The 20,881-nt window shown below is 42.9% G+C and overlaps 1 gene segment (V, D, J or C); it reads right to left on the bottom strand.

Moving 5' to 3' along the window:
- Positions 1–2,134: 2,134 nt before the first annotated feature.
- On the bottom strand, positions 2,135–19,972 carry LOC103526140. The segment is given in 7 exon segments: positions 2,135–2,662; positions 3,875–4,198; positions 4,949–5,269; positions 6,143–6,454; positions 13,403–13,449; positions 19,508–19,805; positions 19,897–19,972. Coding segments are annotated over 7 exon segments (1,755 nt in total).
- Positions 19,973–20,881: the final 909 nt, after the last annotated feature.

Raw genomic sequence — 20,881 nt, 5'->3', positions numbered from 1 at the left:
GGGTGTGGGATTTTTGGGGTGAAAAAGGGGGATTTTGGGTAAAAACTTGGGGAAAACTTATTTGGGGGGAAAAGAAGGGAAAAGGGGATTTTGGGGAGGATTTCTGAGGTAAAAATTGTGGATTTTGGTGAAATTTTTTTTTTTAATTTATTGTTTGGGGGGAAATCTTACTTTTGGTGGCCGGGGGTGTGGGATTTTTGGGGTGAAAAAGGAGGATTTTGGGAAAAATCTGTGGAAAACTTATTTTTGGAGGGAAAGGGGATTTTGGGGGGGATTTCTGAGGTAAAAATTGTGGATTTTGGTGAAATTTTTTTTTTAATTTATTGTTTGGGGGGAAATCTGTTTTTTTGTGGCCAGGAGTGTGGGATTTTTGGGGTGGAAAAGGGGATTTTGGGTACCTTGATGAGGGTGACGGTGGCGCTGTAGAAGAGGCTGAGGATGAAGAGGGCGATGAAGGTCGAGGCCGTGGCCCAAAGGTTTTGGAGATTTTCCTCCTCTTCCTCCTCAAAAACCTCGCGGGAGCCTTTGGGGGGGGACACAGAGAAAAACCCGAGGCGTTAATGACGTCACCCGACCCTTTTTTGGGGCAAAATCCGACGATTTTGGGACCGCCGCGGGAATTCGAGGCCTTGTGATCTCCCAAGTTTGTTTTTTGGAGGAAAAAAAGAAAAAGGGGGAGTTGCAACCCAAAAACCAAAACAAATTGTTGTCCCCCCCTTTGGTTTTGTCCCAAATTTGGGGTTTTTTCACCCAAAAATCCAGTTTGCCCAAAATTGGGGAGTTTTGAGCGTTTTGACCCAAAATTGAGGTTTTTCAACCCGGATTTTTGGGGGTGTTTGACCAATGTGTCCTCACCACAACGTTTTTGGGGGGAGGGTGAAAAAAATGGAGAGTTTGAGCCCCAAAACCTGCGTTTTTTAGCCCAAAATCACCCGAACCCAAAACTCATGTTTTTTGCTGCTAAAAACGCTCAAAACTTGATTTTTACCCCAAATTTTCAGGGGTTTACACCCAAATCTCTGCATTTTGGAGTGGTCACCCCCAAATCTGGGGTTTTAGCCCCAAAATTATGAGCTTGGCTCAAAAATCGGAGGTTTTAACCTCAAAATGGGGATTTTACCCCAAAATGTGAGGTTTTACCCCAAAATCGGGGGTTTCAACCCAAAATCTGAGGTTGAACCCCCCCAGAGAGAGATTTTTGGTCAAAAATGGAGATTTTTACCTCAGGCTTGTGGGTTTTAACCAAAATGTGGCAGTTTTATCCCAAAACGGGGATTTTTTTAAAATGAAAATTGATTTTTTTTCTTTTTAACCAAACTTGGAGTTTTTTACCCCAAAATTCTACCCCGAGCTGCCACTTTCCCGCCTTTTTTTTTTTTCCTTCTCCCTCCTCCATTTTAAGATTAAAAATCACCATTTTGAGGCTTCCAACCCCGAGTTTCTGAGGCCAAAACCCCAAATTTTGGGTGAAAAAGGAGATTTTGAGGTAAAAAAACCAAATTTTGGGTGAAAAAGGAGATTTTGAGGTAAAAAACCCAAATTTTGGGTTCAACTCCTGATTTTCGAGGTAAAAACACAAGATTGAAGTTGAAAAATTGGAATTTTGGGGCTCAAACTCTCGTTTTTGAGGTAAAAAAGTGAGTTTTTAGTTCTAAAAGTTTAAAAAATGGAGAAAATTTAAAATTTTTGATGAAATTTTGTTTTATTTTAATTTTCTTTATTTTTTTTGCCATTTTTTCTCTTTTGCTTGAAAGACTGAAGGAAAAAAATGTGGAAAATTCTCCATTTTCAACAAAATTTTAATTTCATTCCTAGTTTTTCACTTCTTGTTTAGTTTTCTCCTCAAAAACCCAAAAAACCCCCAATTTCCAACAAAATTTTTCATTTTATTCCTAATTTTTGGGTTTTTCCTTTTAAATTTTCCCCTCTTCAAGCCCCAAAACTAAAAACAGGAAAAAAAAAATCACAATTTCCATCAAAACCTTCATTTTATTCACAATTTTTTTCGTTTTTGGGTCGCGTTTCTTTTTCTCTTCCAAAAACCCACCCAAAAACCAGGTTTTTTCCCCCAAAACCCAACAACCCCCATTTTTTTTTTCCTCCCCACCCCCCGGCGGCGCCGAACGGGCCGAAAACGGGACAATTTTTCCACCATTTTCCCTTTTTTTCCCATTTTCCTCGTTTTTGGACTTCCGATCGCCCAATTTCGCCGTTTCTTCGCCGCGGGCCTAATCCGGGCCCCGTTTTGAGGGAAAAAACTCTGAATTTCAATAACAGGAAGCGGCCAAGTCGGAGAGGACCAATGAGACGTTGACGGCGGTGGCTTTACCGGAAGCTTTGTCCACGGATTTCTGGGTAACCTGGAGCGGGATTTCCTCATGGCCGACGACGCAGGTGAAGACGTTGCCCTCTTCCCACTCTTCCTTGGGGACCTTGAAGGCGCTGAAGGCGCTGAAGGAGGCGGCTCGGCCGCCCTCGGCCAATGGGGGGGTGGTGACGTAAGAGCCCTCGGGGATGACGTCACCGTTGCGCAGCCAACGGACGAAGAAGTCGGGGGGGTTGAAGCCGGAAATGAGGCAGAGGAGGGTCCCAACTTCCTGCGCCGACAGCTCCTCGGGGGAAGGGGGGAGGAGGAAGACGGACGGGGCCTTCGCGTCGCGGCCTGAGGGGGGAAAAACAACAAAAAAAATCATAAAAAAGCAAAAAAAAAGCAAAAAAAATGGAGGTCGGAAAGGCCGAAAACGCGCGGAGGGGGAAAAAGAAAAATGGCGGAATTTGGTGGCGTTCCGTGTGCAAAAAGGGCGGGAAGATCCCCCCGGGGAGGTTGGGTTGGGATTGGGGTGTTTTGGGCAAAAAAAAATGGAGAAAGTTGAAGGAATTTTGGCGGGAAATCGAGGAAATGGAAGCGGGGAAACGGCAGCCATTTTGGAGGTAAGTTTGTGGTGATTTTGAGGTAATTTTTGGGGGGAATTTTGCCCTTTTTTACCCTAAAAGTTTTAAAAGTGAAATTTGATTGGATTTCACTCTTTTTGACAAAAAAAATTCATAAAATTTCGGCTTTTTTGGCCCAAAATGGAGGAAAATCAAAGCAGGGAAATTTCAGCCATTTTTGACCCAAATTTGAGGCAATTTTGAGGTAATTTTTTGCTGGAATTTTGCCCGTTTTTACCCTAAAACTTTCAAAGATTTAATTTGATTGGATTTCACTCTTTTTGGCAAAAAAAATTCATAAAATTTCGGCTTTTTTGGCCCAAAATGGAGAAAAATCAAAGCAGGGAAATTTCAGCCATTTTTGACCCAAATTTGAGGCGATTTTGAGGTAATTTTTTGTGGGAATTTTACCCATTTTTACCCTAAAACTTTTAAAAGTGAAATTTGATTGGATTTTGCTCTTTTTAGCAAAAAAAATTCATAAAATTTCGGCTTTTTTGGCCCAAAATGGAGGAAAATCAAAGCAGGGAAATTTCAACCGTTTTTGACCCAAATTTGAGGCGATTTTGGGGTAATTTTTACCCGTTTTTACTCTAAAAATTGCCAAAAATAATTTTCACTCTTTTTGGCAAAAAAAATTAACTGAAATTCAGCTTTTTTGACCCAAAAATTAACTCAATGGATTGCGGCCATTTTCGACCATTTTTTCACCCAAACCCAACTTTTCCCGCCCAAAACTCCACCCCCAAAACCCCTCCCATTTTGTCCCAAACCCCTCCCACTCCCCCCAAACCCAAAACTCCCGATTTCCGCCGTTTTTCCCCCAAATCCCCAATCGCTTCCATTTTGCCCATTTTCACCCCGATTTCCCCCAAATTTGATGTAAATTAGATGCAAATTAACGCTAATTTAGGCCCCGCCCACCCCCCCGCCATTTCCTCACCCGTCGTCCTCTGCAGCTTGGCCTCGGTGGGGAAGAGGAGCTCGGGGTGGGTGACCTTGCAGGTGTAGGCCTCGCCCTTCTCCCATTGGTCGGCGCAGACGCTGGCCACGCCCTCCACCGTGTAGAGCCCGTTGGATTGGAGGACTTGAGGGGTGGTCTTGGTGGGCAGCTCCTCCCCGTCCTCCCCCCGCCAGGAGATGCCCAACCCCTCGACGCCGGGGAGGTTGGAGACCTGGCACCTCAGGTTGGCCGCTTTGCTCTCGAAGATCTCGGCGAAGGGCGGGGCCAAAACCTTCACCGTGATCTCACCCGGGACCGCAACGACTGCCAGGAGGGTTGGGGGGGGTGAGGGAACCTCCGGAACAACCTTCCCTCCCATTGGCCTGCACTTCCGACCCATCGTGGTTGACCCCCAAGCCATCGTTCAGCCACTGGTTGACCTCCAACCCAACGTGGTTGACCTCCAGCCCATCCCAGTTGAGTTCCAACCCGTCCCAGTTGACCTCCAGCTCATCTTGGTTGACCTCCAACCAATCCCAGTTGACCTCCAACCCAATGTGGTTGGCCTCCAACCCATCCCCTTGACCTCTAATCCATCCCAGTTGACTTTCTCCCCATCCCAGTTGACTTCCAGCTCATCATGGTTGACGCCCAACCCGTTATTCAGCCACTGGTTGACCTCCAACTCATCTTGGTTGACCTCCAGCCCATCCCAGTTGAGTTCCAACCATCCCAGTTGACCTCCAGCTCATCTTGGTTGACCTCCAACCCATCCCAGTTGACCTCTAACCCATCGTTGTTGACCTCCAACCCTCTTGGAAGGTCTCCCCCAGCTCCTGGTTGACCTCCAACCCATCCCAGTTGAGTTCTAACCATCCCAGTTGACCTCCAACCCATCCCAGTTGACCTCCAACCCATCCCAGTTGAGTTCCACCTCATCGTGGTTGACCCCCAACCCGTCGTTCAGCCCCTGCTTGACCTCCAACCCATCCCAGTTGACCTCCAACCAATCCCAGTTGACCTCCAACCCTCTTGGAAGACCTCCCAGCCCCCTCCCCCTTGTCTCCTACTCACCATCACACTCGATGGCCTTGCTGGTGTTGCCCACTTCCTCCTCCACCTGGCAGGTGTAAACGTTCCCAGCTTCCCACTCGGCTTTGGTCACCACGAGTTGGCTCTCAGTGATCCCAGAAGGCTCCTGGTTGGCCAGGAGGAGTTTTTGGGTGACGAAACCTTCCCTGAGGACCTCCCCGTTCTTCAGCCAGAGGGGGTTGACGGGGGAGGTGGCGGGATGGCGGATGCGGCAGAGGATGCTGGAGTTGAGGTAGGGGCCCTGGAACTCCTCGGCCGAGGGCGGGTGGAGGGAGAGCACGGGGTCTGGGGGGGTGTTGTTACCTGAGGAGATGGAAGGTGAGGGGTGAGGTGGGTGTGGGGGGGGAGGAGATCAAGATGGAGGAAGAAGGTGGAGGGAAAGCAAGATGGAGGAGCAGGAAGAGGGAGGATGAGAAAGGGAGAAAAACCAAGATGGAGGAGCAGGAAGATGGAGGAGGAGCAAGATGGAGGAAGGAGGTGGAGGGAAAGCAAGATGGAGGAGGAGGAAGAGGGAGGAAGAGAAAGAGGGAGAAAAACCAAGATGGAGGAGCAGGAAGATGGAGGAGGAGCAAGATGGAGGAAGGAGGTGGAGGGAAAGCAAGATGGAGGAGCAGGAAGAGGGAGGAAGACAAAGAGGGAGGAGAAGGAAGATGGACGGAAACCAAGATGGAGGAATGGGACGATGAAGGAGCAGGAAGGTGGAGGGAAAACAAGATGGAGGAAGAAGATGGAAGAGAAGGAAGAAAACGAGAAAAAACCAAGATGGAGGAGCAGGAAGATGGAGGAGAAGAAAGAGGGAAAACAAGATGGAGGAGCTTGAAGATGGAGGAAAAAGATGGAGGAAGGTGGAGGCTGAGGAGGGGGAAGGGAAAGGGGAAGCAAGATGGAAGAACAGGAAGATGGAGGAGGAGCAAGATGGAGGGAAAGCAAGATGGAGGAACAGGAAGTGGAAGGAACAAGATGGAGGGAAAGCAAGATGGAGGAACAGGAAGTGGAAGGAACAAGATGGAGGAATAGGAAGATGGAGGGACAGGAAGGTGGAGGAGCAGGAAGATGGAGGAACAAGATGGAGGCCAACCAAGATGGAGGCCAACCAAGATGGAGGAGCAGGAAGGTGGAGGAAAACCAAGATGGCGGAAAATCAAGATGGCGGCGGGGGGGGGAGGGGCCACTTACAGGGGTGGTTGAAGGTGACTTCCTGGGTGGAGCCGCCATGTTGGGCCCGGCAGTAGAAGGGTCCTTGGCTCCGCCCCTCGGTCTCCCTGAGGACCAATTGCGTGGTGGCCACGAAGCCGCCGGTGGTGGCCAAGGCGGCAACGGAGGGGAAGGTGGTGACGCCATCTTGGCGGCCATCTTGGAGGCCGTCCCGCCAGGAGAAGGTGAGGCCATCTGGGAGGAAGCTGAAGGCCAAGCAGCCAATGGAGCAGAGGTTGGGGGTGGAGCTTGGGCAGGAAGTGAGGGGGAGGAGGAGAGGGGGGTGCTGGGACTCTGGGGGGGGAGGGAAAATGGGGGAAAAAAGAGAGAAAACGGTGAAATTGGAAACAAAAACTTGAAGTTTTAACAGAAATGGGGATTTTTGAGGGAAAATGGCGGTTTCTGAGGTAAAAATCATGGATTTGGGGGAAAATGGGAGGTGGGAGAGGTTGGGGGGGGGGGGAGGGGTGAAACTGACCTAAAATTTGGGGTGAAAAGTGGAAAAATGGTGATTTTTGACCCAAAATTTGGAATTTTAACAAAAATGGTGATTTTTGAGGTAAAATGGCGGTTTCTGAGGTAAAATTTATGGGTTTTGGGGAAAATGGGAGGTGGGAGAGGTTGGGAGGTGGCTGAGGGGTGAAACTGACCCAAAATTTGGGGTGAAAAGTGGAAAATTGGTGAATTTTGACCCAAAATTTGGAATTTTAACAAAAATGGTGATTTTTGAGGGAAAATGGCGGTTTCTGAGGTAAAATTTATGGGTTTGGGGGGAAATATCGGGGATTTGGGTAAAATGGGAGGTGGGGAGAGGTTGGGGGGCTGAAAGTCACAAAAAATTTGGGGTGAAAAGCGGAAAAATGGTGAATTTGGGGGAAAAATGTGAAATTTTAATGAAAATGGTGATTTTTGAGGTAAAATGGCGGTTTCTGAGGTAAAAATAACGGATTTGGGGGGAAATGGGAGGTGGGAGAGGTTGGGGGGGGGCTGAGGGGTGGAAGTGACCCAAAATTTGGGGTGAAAAGTGGAAAATTGGTGAATTTTGACCCAAAATTTGGAATTTTAACAAAAATGGTGATTTTTGAGGTAAAATGGCGGTTTCTGAGGTAAAATTCATGGGTTTGGGGGAAAATATGGAGGATTTGGGTAAAATGGGAGGTGGGGAGAGGTTGGGGGGCTGAAAGTCACAAAAAATTTGGGGTGAAAAGCGGAAAAATGGTGAATTTGGGGGAAAAAATGGAAATTTTAATGAAAATGGTGGTTTTTGAGGTAAAATGGCGGTTTCTGAGGTAAAAATAATGGATTTGGGGGGAAATGGGAGGTGGGAGAGGTTGGGGGGGGGCTGAGGGGTGAAAGTGACCTAAAATTTGGGGTGAAAAGCGGAAAATTGGTGAATTTTGACCCAAAATTTAGAATTTTAACAAAAATGGTGATTTTTGAGGTAAAATGGCGGTTTCTGAGGTAAAATGGCGACTTTTGAGGTAAAAATGACCATTTTTGGAGGTAAAGAGGGTGGGGAGCAACGTTTTGGGGGAAATCCCCCAGGTTTTGGGTCAAACGCCGCCATTTTGAGCCCAAACGCCGCCATTTTGTGCCCTCCCCTCCTCCCCGACCCAATCCATGGGCCCAGTAGCACCAGTACCAGACCAGTACGAGCTGCCCCATACTGGGATGGTCTCAGCACCCCCAGCTACTCCCTATACCAGTATAAAGCAGTCTAAACCAGTATGAACTAGTAAAGCCAGTCTAAACCAGTAAAACCAGTCTAAACCAGTATCCCAGTAGCACCAGTACCAGACCAGTACAAGCTGCCCCATACTGGGATGGTCCCAGCACCCCCAGCTGCTCCCTATACCAATATAAACCAGTCTAAACCAGTCTAAACCAGTATGAACCAGTATAAACCAGTCTAAACCAGTCTAAACCAGTAAAACCAGTCTAAACCAGTCTAAACCAGTATCCCAGTAGCACCAGTACCAGACCAGTATGAGCTGCCCCATACTGGGATGCTCCCAGCACCCCCAGCTACTCCCTATACCAGTATAAACCAGTCTAAACCAGTATGAACTAGTAAAGCCAGTCTAAACCAGTAAAACCAGTCTAAACCAGTATCCCAGTAGCACCAGTACCAGACCAGTACGAGCTGCCCCATACTGGGATGGTCCCAGCACCCCCAGCTGCTCCCTATACCAATATAAACCAGTCTAAACCAGTATGAACCAGTATAAACCAGTAAAAACCAGTCTAAACCAGTCTAAACCAGTAAAACCAGTCTAAACCAGTCTAAACCAGTATCCCAGTAGCACCAGTACCAGACCAGTATGAGCTGCCCCATACTGGGATGCTCCCAGCACCCCCAGCTACTCCCTATACCAGTATAAAGCAGTCTAAACCAGTATGAACCAGTAAAACCAGTACAAACCAGTATAAACCAGTATCCCAGTAGCACCAGTACCAGACCAGTAGGAGCTGCCCCATACTGGGATGCTCCCAGCACCCCCAGCTGCTCCCTATACCAGTATAAACCAGTATGAACCAGTAAAACCAGTCTAAAGCAATCTAAACCAGTACAAACCAGTATAAACCAGTACGGCCCAAGGAGCCCAATGAAAGCCCGGCAGGCCCTTGATTAGGGCGCTGATAATGAGGGTAATTAACGCTAATTATTAGGGTTATTAGCGCTAATTATTAGGGCAATTAAAGGCGGTAATTAGGGCTAATAATGAAGGAAATTAACGCTCGTAATTAACGCTAATAATTAGGGCTATTAGCGCTGATAATTAAGGCACTGAAGACTGCTAATTAACGCTAATAACGAAGGCAATTAACGCTAATAATTAGGGGTAATATCGCTAAGAATTAAGGCAATTAACACCCGTAATTAACGCTAATAATTAAGGCAGTTAACACTCGTAATTAACGCTAATAAGGAAGGCAATTAACACTGCTAATTAGGGTTATTAACGCTAATTATTAGGGCTAATAGCACCAAAAAAATCGGCAATTAACTCTCATAATTAACGCTAATAATTAAGGCAATTAACACCCGTAATTAAGGCTAATAATTAGGGCTAATACCGTCAATAATTAAGGCATTTAACACTCCTAATTAACGCTAATAAAGAAGTTAATTAACACTAATAATTAGGGCTAATACCGCTAATAATGAAGGCAATAAACGCCCCTAATTAACGCTAGTAATGAAGGCAATTAACCCCCCAAATTAAAGGCTAATAAGTAAGGCAATTAACACTGATAATCCGGGTTATTAACGCTAATTATTAGGGCTAATAGCACCAAAAAAATGGGCAATTAACTCTCGTAATTAACGCTAATAATTAAGGCAATTAACACCCGTAATTAAGGCTAATAATTAGGGCTAATAGCGCCAAAAAAAAAGCAATTAACACCCATAATTAACACTAATAATTAGGGCTAATAACGCTAATAATGAAGGCCATTAACCCCCCAAATTAAAGGCTAATAAGTAAGGCAATTAACACTGATAATCCGGGTTATTAACGCTAATTATTAGGGCTAATAGCACCAAAACAACCGGCAATTAACACCCATAATTAACGCTAATAATGAAGGCAAGTAACACTCCTAATCAACGCTAAGAAGGAAGGTAGTTAACACTAATAATTAGGGCTAATAGCGCTAATAATGAAGGCAATTAAATTGAGATTAAATTTTTGGAAATTTTAAATTTCAAATTTAGGAAATTTCTCAAATTAAATTTCAAATTTTAATTAAATTTTTTTACTTTTAAAACACCAAAAATTTCTGAAATTCAATTCTGAATTTAAGAAATTTCTTGAAATTTAAAACACAAAAATTTTAATAAATTAAATTTCAAATTTAATTTCAATTTAAAATTTTTATTTCACTTTAGGACAAAAAAATTTCCTAAATCTAAATTTAAAATTTTAGAAATTTCTTTAAAATGCAAAAATTTTATGCAATTAAATTTCAAATTTAAATTAAATTTTTCAAATTGTGATTTTAGAACACAAAACATTTAAATTCAAATTTAAAATTTTAGAAATTTCTTGAAATTTAGAATGGAGGAAATTTCTCAAATCAAATTTCAAATTTAAATTAGATTTAATTTACTCTTAAAACACAAAAAATTTCTTAAATGAAATTCCGAATTTAAGAAATTTCTTGAAATTTAGAATGCAAAAATTTTCTTAAATCAAATTTAAAATTTAAATTAAATTTTTCAAATTTTGATTTTAATTAATTAAATTAATTTTAAATTTTATTAATTTAAATTTAAATTAATTAATTTTAATTAAAATTTTCAATTAAATTTAAATTTAAAATTTTAGAAATTTCTTGAAATTTAGAATGGAGGAAATGTATCAAATTAAATTTCAAATTTAAATTAAATTTTATGTCATTTTAGAACACAAAAATTTCTTAAATTCCGAATTTAAATTTAAATTTAAAAATTAAATTAAAAATTAAAAAAAATCAATTAAATTTTAATTTTTTATTTGATTTTAGAACAAAAATTTCTTCAATTTAGAATTTAAGGAATTTCTTTAAATTTAAAATGCAGGAAATTGATCAATTTAAATTTTAATTTCAATTTTATTTCATTTTAGAACAGAAAATGTTCTGAAATTCAGAATTTAGGAAATTTATTTAAATTTAGAATTCAGGAAATTTCTTAAATTTTCAATTGAAATCAAATTTAAAATTTTCATTTTAGGCAGAAAAATTTGATTCAATTCAATTCCAAATTGAAGAAATTCCTTTCAATTTAGAATTCAGGAAATGTATCAATTGAAATTCAAATTGAAATTTTTATTTGGTTTTAGAACGCAAAAAATTAAATTTCAATTTTAGACATTTCTTGAAATTTAGAATTCAGGAAATTGATGAAATTAAATTTTAAATTTAATTTAAATTTCAATTTTTAATTCATTTTAGAGCACAAATTATTAAATTTCAATTTAAAATTTTAAAAATTTCTAGAATTAAATTTCTAAATTTCATTTTAAAATTTAAAGACATTTAAAATTAAAGAAATTTTCACTTAAAAAAAAAAGAAATTGGGAAAAAAAAGCCCCCAAAACCCCAACTTCTCCTTTTTTGTTGTTTTCGAAACTAAATCTGAGTTATTTTGGGTGAAAAGCCCCACCTGGCACCCGCCGCCATCTTGGCTGTGAAAAAACCTCCATTTTGTCCCAAAAGTGAAGGTTGAATTTTATTTGGTTTGGGGTTTTGTAGGAAAAAGGGAATTTGGGGATTTTTGGGGGGTTTTAGGAATTTGGAGGGGAATTAAATTGGAAATTTGAGTTGAGAAGGGAAATTAAATTTCAAATGAAATTCAAAATTGAAATTAAAAATTAAAATTAAAGAATAAAATTAAACTGAAAATTAAATTAGAAATTAAAATTAAATTGAAAGTAGGAATTAAATTAAAAATTAAAAGAGGAAAATTGAATGAAAAATTAAATTGAAAATGAAAATTAAAAATTAAAATGAAATTAAAAGTAGAAAATAAAAATGAAATTAAAAGAAGAAAATTAAAAGTTAAATTAAAATTTAAGAGGAAAATTAAATTAAAAATTAAATTGATAGAAGAAAATTAAATTGAAATTAAATTTAAATTTAAAATTAAATTAAAAGTTAAAGTTAAAAGAGGAAATGAAATCAAAATGAAATTTAAAGATCAAAATTAAATTGAAATCGAAAACAGAAAATTAATTTGAAAATGAAATTTAAAATTAAATTAAAAGAAGAAAATTAAATGAAAAATTAAATGGAAAATTAAAATTAAAAATTAAGATGAAATTAAAAGAGAAAATGAAATTAAAAATGAAATTAAAAGGGGAAAATGAAATTAAAAGTTAAATTAAAAGAGGAAAATTAAATTGAAATTAAATTAAAAATTAAAAATAAATTTAAAAATAAAATTAAAAGGAAAAAGAAATTTAAAGTGAAATTTAAAATGAAATTATAAATTTAATTTAAAGATCAAAATTAAATTGAAAACGAAAGCAGAAAATTAATTTGAAAATGAAATTTAAAATTAAATTCAAAGATGAAAATTAAATGAAAAATGAATTTAAAAATTAAAATTAAAAATTAAAACGAAATTAAAAGAAAAAATGAAATTAAAAATGAAATTAAAGGAATTTAAAGGAAATTTAAAAAGAGTTTTTACAAATTAAAAGAATTAAAAATTCAAATTAAAGAAAAAAAAGGAGAAAAAATTTTGAAATCAAGGAAATAAAATTGAAATTAAAGGAATTTGAAATAAAAACAGAATAAAAATCAAATTAAAAGGAAAATCAAATTAAAATTAAAATAAAATAAAATTATAAAATCAAAATTTTAATCAAAATTTTAATTAAAAAGAACCAAAAATTCCAGAATTTGATCATTTTTTATCATTTTTTATCCTTTTTTATCCTTTTTTTATCATTTTTATCATTTTTTATCCTTTTTTATCCTTTTTTATCATTTTTTATCATTTTTTATCATTTTTTATCCTTTTTTTATCAATTTTTCCTCAGTTTTCTGGCTTTTTATCCATTTTTAACCAATTTCCCCCTTTTTTGACATTTTCCATTTCATTTTCCATCCTTTCTTAAATTTTAATTTTGAATTTTCAGTTTTAACCTTTTTAAAATTTCATTTTTAATCCTTTTTAAACAAAAATTCATAAATTTGCCTCAAAAAACCCCAAAAAACACCAAAAAAAAGGCAAAAAATTCCATTTTTTCCCCCTATTTCCACTCACCCCCAAAACCTCCTTTTTCCCCCCAAAAAACCTCACCCAAAATCATCCTTTTTCACCCCAAATTCCCCGTTTTCACCAAAAATCATCATTTTTACCTCATTTTTACCATTTTTACCTCAAAAAGCAACAACTTTACCTCAGTTTCCCCTCAACTTGTTGAAAGACCCAAAATCCCCTTTTTTTCCACCAATTTCCTCTCAATTTCGCTCTTAAAACTCTAAATTTTCGTCAAATTGACATTTTCTCCCTAATTTTACCATTTTTGGTCATTTTTACCTCACAAAACCCCCAAAAACCACCATTTTCCCCCCAAAACGCCAAAAAACGTCATTTTCACCCCGTTTTCCCCAAAATCGACGTTTTTCACCCCGATTTTTCAGCCCTTTTGGCCCCCCAAGGCCTCCTGACCGCCCCTCCCCCACCCCCCACGTCGATTTTGGGGCAAAAAACGCCAAAATTGGTCAAAAAGGCGGCGGACTCACCGGAGGAGACGACGACCTCGACGCCGCGGCCCCAGGCGTCGATGCTACCAGGATTACCACGATGATGTCATCACCGCGCGCCGCCGCGCATAAACCACGCCCGGCCTAAATTTGGGGCTAAAAAGGCCCAAAAAGGTAAATTCTGACTAAATTTGGGTCAAAAAGGGCCAAAAAAGGTGAAATTGGCCCAAATTTGGGTTAAAAAAGGGAAATCCGGCCTAAAGTTGGGCCCAAGAAGGCCCCAAAAAGCCTAAATTTGGGTCAAAAAAGGCCCAATGTGGGAAATTTAGGCCCAAAAAGCTTAAATTTGGGTCAAAAAAGGCCCAAAGAGGTAAAACCGGCCTAAATTTAGGCCCAAAAAGCCCAAGTTTGGGTCAAAAAAGGCCCAAAAAGGTAAATCTGGCCTAAATTTAGGCCCAAAAAGCCCAAGTTTGGGTTAAAAAAGGCCCAAAAAGGTAAATCCTGACTGAATTTGGGTCCAAAAAGGCCTCAAAAAGCCCAGATTTGGGTCAAAAAAGGCCTAAAAAGGTAAAACCTGACTGAATTTAGGCCCAAAAAGGCCCTAAAAAGCTCAGGTTTGGGTCAAAAAAGGCCCAAAAAGGTAAATCTGGCCTAAATTTAGGCCCAAAAAGGCCTGAAAAAGCTCAGATTTGGGTCAAAAAAGGCCCAAAAAGGTAAAACCTGAATGAATTTAGGCCCAAAAAGGCCCTAAAAAGCTCAGGTTTGGGTCAAAAAAGGCCTAAAAACGTAAATCTGACCTAAATTTAGGCCCAAAAAGGCCTCAAAAAGCCCAGATTTGGGTCAAAAAAGGCCTAAAAAGGTAAATTCTGACTGAATTTGGGCCCAAAAAGGCCCTAAAAAGCTCAGATTTGGGTCAAAAAAGGCCCATAAAAGTAAATCCTGACTGAATTTGGGTCTAAAAAGGCCTCAAAAAGCCCAAATTTGGGTCAAAAATGGCCTAAGAAAGTAAATCCTGACTGAATTTAGGTCCAAAAAGCTCAGATTTGGGTCAAAAAAGGCCCAAAAAGGTAAATCTGGCCTAAATTTAGGCCTAAAAAGCCTCAGAAAGTCCAAATTTGGGTCAAAAAAGGCCCAAAAAGGTAAATTCTGACTGAATTTAGGCCCAAAAAGGCCTCAAAAAGCCCAGATTTGGGTTAAAAAAGGCCCAAAAAGGTAAAACCTGACTGAATTTGGGCCCAAAAAGGCCCTAAAAAGCTCAGATTTGGGTCAAAAAAGGCCCAAAAAGGTAAAACCTGACTAAAACTTGGGTCAAAAAAGGCCCAAAAAGGTAAATCCTGACTGAATTTGGGTCTAAAAAGGCCCAAAAAGGTAAATCCGGCCTAAATTTAGGCCCAAAAAGGCCCCAAAAGGCCCAAATTTGGGTCAAAAAAGGCCTAAAAAGGTAAATCCTGACTGAGTTTGGGTCCAAAAAGCTCAGATTTGGGTCAAAAAAGGCCCAAAAAGGTAAAACCTGACTGAATTTGGGTCCAAAAAGCTCAGATTTGGGTCAAAAAAGGCCCAAAAAGGTAAATCCTGAGTGAATTTAGGCCCAAAAAGGCCCTAAAAAGCCCAGATTTGGGTCAAAAAAGGCCCAAAAAGGTAAATTCTGACTGAATTTAGGCCCAAAAAGGCCTCAAAAAGCCCAGATTTGGGTTAAAAAAGGCCTAAAAAGGTAAATCCTGACTGAGTTTGGGTCCAAAAAGCTCAGATTTGGGTCAAAAAAGGCCCAAAAAGGTAAATTCTGACTGAATTTAGGCCCAAAAAGGCCTCAAAAAGCCCAGATTTGGGTTAAAAAAGGCCCAAAAAGGTAAATTCTGACTGAATTTAGGCCCAAAAAGGCCTCAAAAAGCCCAGATTTGGGTTAAAAAAGGCCTAAAAAGGTAAATCCTGACTGAGTTTGGGTCCAGAAATCTCAGATTTGGGTCAAAAAAGGCCCAAAAAGGTAAATCCTGACTGAATTTAGGCCCAAAAAGGCCTCAAAAAGCCCAGATTTGGGTCAAAAAAGGCCCAAAAAGGTAAAACCTGACTGAATTTGGGTCCAAAAATCTCAGATTTGGGTTAAAAAAGGCCCAAAAAGGTAAAACCTGAATGAATTTGGGTCCAAAAAGGCCTCAAAAAGCCCAGATTTGGGTCAAAAAAGGCCTAAAAAGGTAAATCTGGCCTAAATTTAGGCCCAAAAAGGCCTCAAAAAGCCCAGATTTGGGTTAAAAAAGGCCTAAAAAGGTAAATCCTGACTGAGTTTGGGTCCAAAAAGCTCAGATTTGGGTCAAAAAAGGCCCAAAAAAGTAAATCCTGACTGAATTTGGGTCCAAAAAGGCCCTAAAAAGCTCAGATTTGGGTCAAAAAGGCCCAAAAAGGTAAATCTGGCCTAAATTTAGGCCCAAAAAGGCCTCAAAAAGCCCAGATTTGGGTTAAAAAAGGCCTAAAAAGGTAAATCCTGACTGAGTTTGGGTCCAAAAAGCTCAGATTTGGGTCAAAAAGGCCCAAAAAAGTAAATTCTGACTGAATTTGGGCCCAAAAAGGCCCCAAAAGGCTCAAATTTGGTCAAAATAAGGCGCAAAAAGGTAAATCCTGACTGAATTTGGGTCCAAAAAGGCCTCAAAAAGCCCAGATTTGGGTTAAAAAAGGCCTAAAAAGGTAAAACCTGACTGAACTTGGGCCCAAAAAGGCCTCAAAAAGCCCAGATTTGGGTTAAAAAAGGCCCAAAAAGGTAAATCCTGACTGAATTTGGGTCGAAAAAGGCCCAAAAAGGTAAATCTGGCCTAAATTTAGGCCCAAAAAGGCCCCAAAAGGCCCAAATTTGGGTCAAAAAAGGCCCAAAGCGATAAAAAAACCCCAAATTTGAGTCCAAAAATGCCCAGATTTGGGCAAAGAGTCCAAACCTCTTCAGTTTTGGGTGCAAAGTGGCACGAAACGGTCAAATCCCCTCTGGTTTTGCTGCGAAAAGGAAGGAAAAAGGTGAAAGGCGGGGGAGGGCCCAAAAAAAGTCAAGTTTTGGGGAAGTGGCCCAAAAAAGGGGAAGTTTGGCCCCAAAACGTTTTTGTCGGGGCCTCCGTCGCCGTGAGCAGCAGCACCCCAAGCACCCCAAGCACCCACGGTGACACAAAACGGGACAAAAAGCCCCAAAAAAAGCGGAAGTGGCGGGAAAAGGCAATTTTGCCCAAAACTGGTCAAATTCAGCCCAAATCGGGGCAGTTTTTTTTTTTTTGGGGTGGAATTGCTCAAAATGGGGCAAAAATTGATAAGTTTTGGGGGGGTTTGAGGTGCTCTGGGATTGGGTGGGGGAGGAATGGGTGAAAAAACGTGGATTTGGGTCAAAAAAGGGAAAAACTGAGCAATTTGGGTCAAAAAAGGCCCAAAGAGGTAAAATCCACCCAGGTTTGGGTTCATGGGTGCCATGCAAGGAGCTTGGGTGCCTCTTGAAGGGCCTTGGGTGCCTCTTGGGTGCCCCTTGACCCTTCTTGGGTGCCTCTTGGTTCTTAGGTGCTTCTTGAACCTTCTTGGGTGCCTCTTGGGTGCCCCTTGACCCTCTTGGGTGCCCCTTGGTTCTTGGGTGCCTCTTGGATGACTCTTGAACCTCCTTGGGTGCCTCTTGAAGGCCTCTTGGGTGCCTCATGGAGGTTCTTGGGTGCCCCTTGGTTCTTGGGTGCCCCTTGAACCTCCTTGGGTGCCTCTTGAACCTTCTTGGGTGCCTCTTGAAGGCCTCTTGGGTGCCCCATGGAGGTTCTTGGGTGCCTCTTCTAGGTGTTTGGGTGCCTCTTGGGTGCCTCTTGAACCTCCTTGGGTGCCCCATGGAGGTTCTTGGGTGTCTCTTGGTTCTTGGGTGCCTCTTGGGTGCCTCTTGACCCTTCTTGGGTGCCTTTTGAAGGCCTCTTGGGTGCCTCTTGGTTCTTGGGTGCCTCTTGGGTGCCTCTTGGTTCTTGGGTGCCACTTGGATGACTCTTGAACCTCCTTGGGTGCCTCTTGAAGGCCTCTTGGGTGCCCCATGGAGGTTCTTGGGTGCCTCTTGGTTCTTGGGTTCCTCTTGAAGGCCTCTTGGGTGCCCCTTGGTCCTTGGGTGCCTCTTGGGTGCCTCTTGAAGGTTCTTGGGTGCCCCATGAAGGTTCTTGAACCTTCTTGGGTGCCTCTTGAAGGCCTCTTGGGTGCCTCTTGCTTCTTGGGTGCCTCTTGCTTCTTGGGTGCCTCTTGGGTGCCCCTTGAACCTTCTTGGGTGCCTCTTGAAGCTTCTTGGGTGCCTCTTGTAGGTCCTTGGGTGCCTCTTGACCTTCTTGGGTGCCTCTTGGGTGCCTCTTGGGTGCCTCTTGGTCCTTGGGTGCCTCTTGGGTGCCCCTTGACCCTCTTGGGTGCCTCTTGAAGGCCTCTTGGGTGCCTCTTGGTTCTTGGGTTCCTCTTGAAGGTTTTTGGGTGCCTCTTGGGTGCCTCTTGACCCTTCTTGGGTGCCCCTTGAACCATCTTGGGTGCCTCTTGGCTGCCACTTGGTTCTTGGGTGCCTCTTGAAGGCCTTTTGGGTGCTCCTTGGTCCTTGGGTGACCCTTGGGTGCCCCTTGAGCCTCCTTGGGTGCCTCTTGAAGGCCTCTTGGGTGCCCCATGGAGGTTCTTGGGTGCCTCTTCTAGGTTTTTGGGTGCCTCTTGGGTGCCCCTTGAACCTCCTTGGGTGCCTCTCGGTTCTTGGGTGCCCCCTGGGTGCCTCTTGAAGGCTCTTGGGTGCCTCTTAGGTGCCTCTTGAACCTTCTTGGGTGCCTCTTGAAGGCCTCTTGGGTGCCCCATGGAGGTTCTTGGGTGCCTCTTGGTTCTTGGGTTCCTCCTGGGTGCCTCTTGAAGGTTCTTGGGTGCCCCATGAAGGTTCTTGAACCCCCTTGGGTGCCTCTTGGTTCTTGGGTGCCCCCTGGGTGCCCCTTGACCCTTCTTGGGTGCCCCATGGGGGGTCTTGGGTGCCTCTTGGGTGCCCCTTGAACCTCCTTGGGTGCCTCTTGGGTGCCTCTTGGGTGCCTCTTGGTTCTTGGGTGCCACTTGGATGACTCTTGAACCTCCTTGGGTGCCGCTTGAAGGCCTCTTGGGTGCCTCTTGGTCCTTGGGTGCCTCTTGGGTGCCCCTTGACCCTTCTTGGGTGCCCCATGTAGGTTCTTGGGTGCCTCTTGAAGGCCTCTTGGGTGCCCCTTGGTTCTTGGGTGCCACTTGGATGACTCTTGAACCTCCTTGGGTGCCTCTTGAAGGCCTCTTGGGTGCCCCTTGGTTCTTGGGTGCCTCTTGGGTGCTTCTTGAACCTTCTTGGGTGCCCCATGTAGGTTCTTGGGTGCCTCTTGAAGGCCTCTTGGGTGCCTCTTGGTTCTTGGGTGCCTCTTGAAGGCCTCTTGGGTGCCCCATGGAGGTTCTTGGGTGCCTCTTGGGTGCCCCTTGAACCTCCTTGGGTGCCTCTCGGTTCTTGGGTGCCCCCTGGGTGCCTCTTGAAGGTTCTTGGGTGCCCCATGAAGGTTCTTGAACCTTCTTGGGTGCCTCTTGAAGGCCTCTTGGGTGCCCCTAGGTTCTTGGGTGCCTCTTAGGTGCTTCTTGAACCTTCTTGCGTGCCTCTTGAAGGCCTCTTGAGCCTTCTTGAAGCTTCTTGGGTGCCCCTTGAAGGCCTCTTGGGTGCCCCATGGAGGTTCTTGGGTGCCTCTTGAAGGTTTTTGGGTGCCTCTTAGGTGCCTCTTGGTCCTTGGGTGCCTCCTGAACTTCATTGGGTGCCTCTTGAAGGCCTCTTGAACCTTCTTGGATCTTCTTGGGTGCCTCTTGAACCTTCTTGGGTGCCTCTTGAAGGCCTCTTGGGTGCCCCTTGCTTCTTGGGTGCCCCTTGGGTGCCTCTTGCTCCTTGGCTTCCCATCCAAGGCCTCTTGGGTGCCCCTTGCTTCTCGCGTTCCTCTTGGTTGCCCCTTCCGCCATCTTTAGGCCTCTTCCTCCCAGGGCCACGCCCACCCCCAGGTGTCCCTGGCGTCTCCACCGTCACCCAAGTGGTGAAGAGGAAACCCCACCCCCACCCCCACCCCCACCCCAACCCCCACCCATTTTTTTTTCTTCCTTTTTGGTTATTTTCCCTTTTTGCCCGGCCTCCCCGCGGGGCCTTCCCCGCCGTGTCCACCATCTTTGGCGCAGTAGTAGGTGGCGGTGTCCTCAGCCCTCAGGTCGTCCAATCGCATCCTGGCGGCGCCCCGGGACCCCTCTCTGAAAATGGCGACGCGGGGCCTCAGCGCCGGGGCGGTGGCGGCCATCTTGCCGAAGCCCCCCACCCACTCCAAGCCTTTGCCGGGGCGTTGACGCACCCACAAGATGGCGGCGGCCTCGCCCGAGGCCTTGCAGAGGAGACTCAAGGACCCCCCGGGGGCGCTGAGGCCGCCGCCGGACTCCGCCAGCTCCACGGCCGCCATCTTGCCTGCGGAGAGAAGAGGGAGGAGAAGGTTGAGCGGCGGCGGCGGAACCCCCATTTCGGGCCCGCCCGCCCCCTGAGGTAATCGGGGACCCACCTGGCACGGCGGCCATGATGAGGAGGAGGAGGAAGGAGAAGGAGGAGGTGGCGGCCATCTTGGGGATGCCGAGGTTGGTGGCTCCATGGTGGGAGCGCCGGGGGATTTAAAGGAGGGGGTGATTTGCATGCGATTTGCATAGGCCACGCCCCCCTCCTGGCTCGTTGAGGTGTTTCCTGACGGCCATGTTGAGGGGGGAGGGGATGGGGTTAATTAGTTAATGGTGGTGGATTAATGGGGATTAGTTGTTTGTTTGGGTGTGTTAATGAGTTTGATTGGTTAATTAATTAATTATGGGTTAATTGAGATTAATTAATTGGGATTGTTGGGTTGCTTTAGGATTAGGGAGTGTGATTAATTAATTAATTAGCTGGAATGAATTAATGGACTCAGTGGGAATGGATTAATTGATGGTTTTAATTAACTGGAATGGAATAAACCTTGATTTCCTTATTGCTTAATTAATGAGTTTAATTAACTGGCGTTAATTATGGAGTAAACATTTTAATTACTGAGGAATTATTTGTTTAATTTCTTATCAATCAATTAAGTGAGTTAATGGATGGGAATTAATTAATTGGTTCTCAGTTATTGACGAAGGTGTTTAATGACTTAATTATTAATTATCGATTAATTAGTGAATGAATTTGAGGCCGGGAGGGAGCTGGTAATTGGTGGAACTGTGATTAATTAATTGGAAGAATTAATTGCATTCCCTCGGGGGAATTAATCCCAGATCTGAATTAATTAATTAATTAACATCAATAATCACTGCTGTGCAATTAATTAACTGAATTAATCGAGATAATCCCCAATCCAATTAATTAATTGCCATTATCAAGGTCATGAAATAAATTAAGGGAATTAATCAGCGATGTTAATAAAGCAATTAATTAGCGAATTAATAAGGGAATTATTAATATTAATTAATTAATAATTAATATTAATTACTTGGTATTTTACTCGCTAAAAAAGAAATTAAAGA

The sequence above is a fragment of the Calypte anna genome, unplaced genomic scaffold (genome assembly GCF_003957555.1).
Source record: "Calypte anna isolate BGI_N300 unplaced genomic scaffold, bCalAnn1_v1.p scaffold_90_arrow_ctg1, whole genome shotgun sequence".
Taxonomy (NCBI): domain Eukaryota; kingdom Metazoa; phylum Chordata; class Aves; order Apodiformes; family Trochilidae; genus Calypte; species Calypte anna.
Note: the sequence above shows the minus strand (reverse complement) of the source record. Positions and strands in the feature narration are given on the sequence as shown.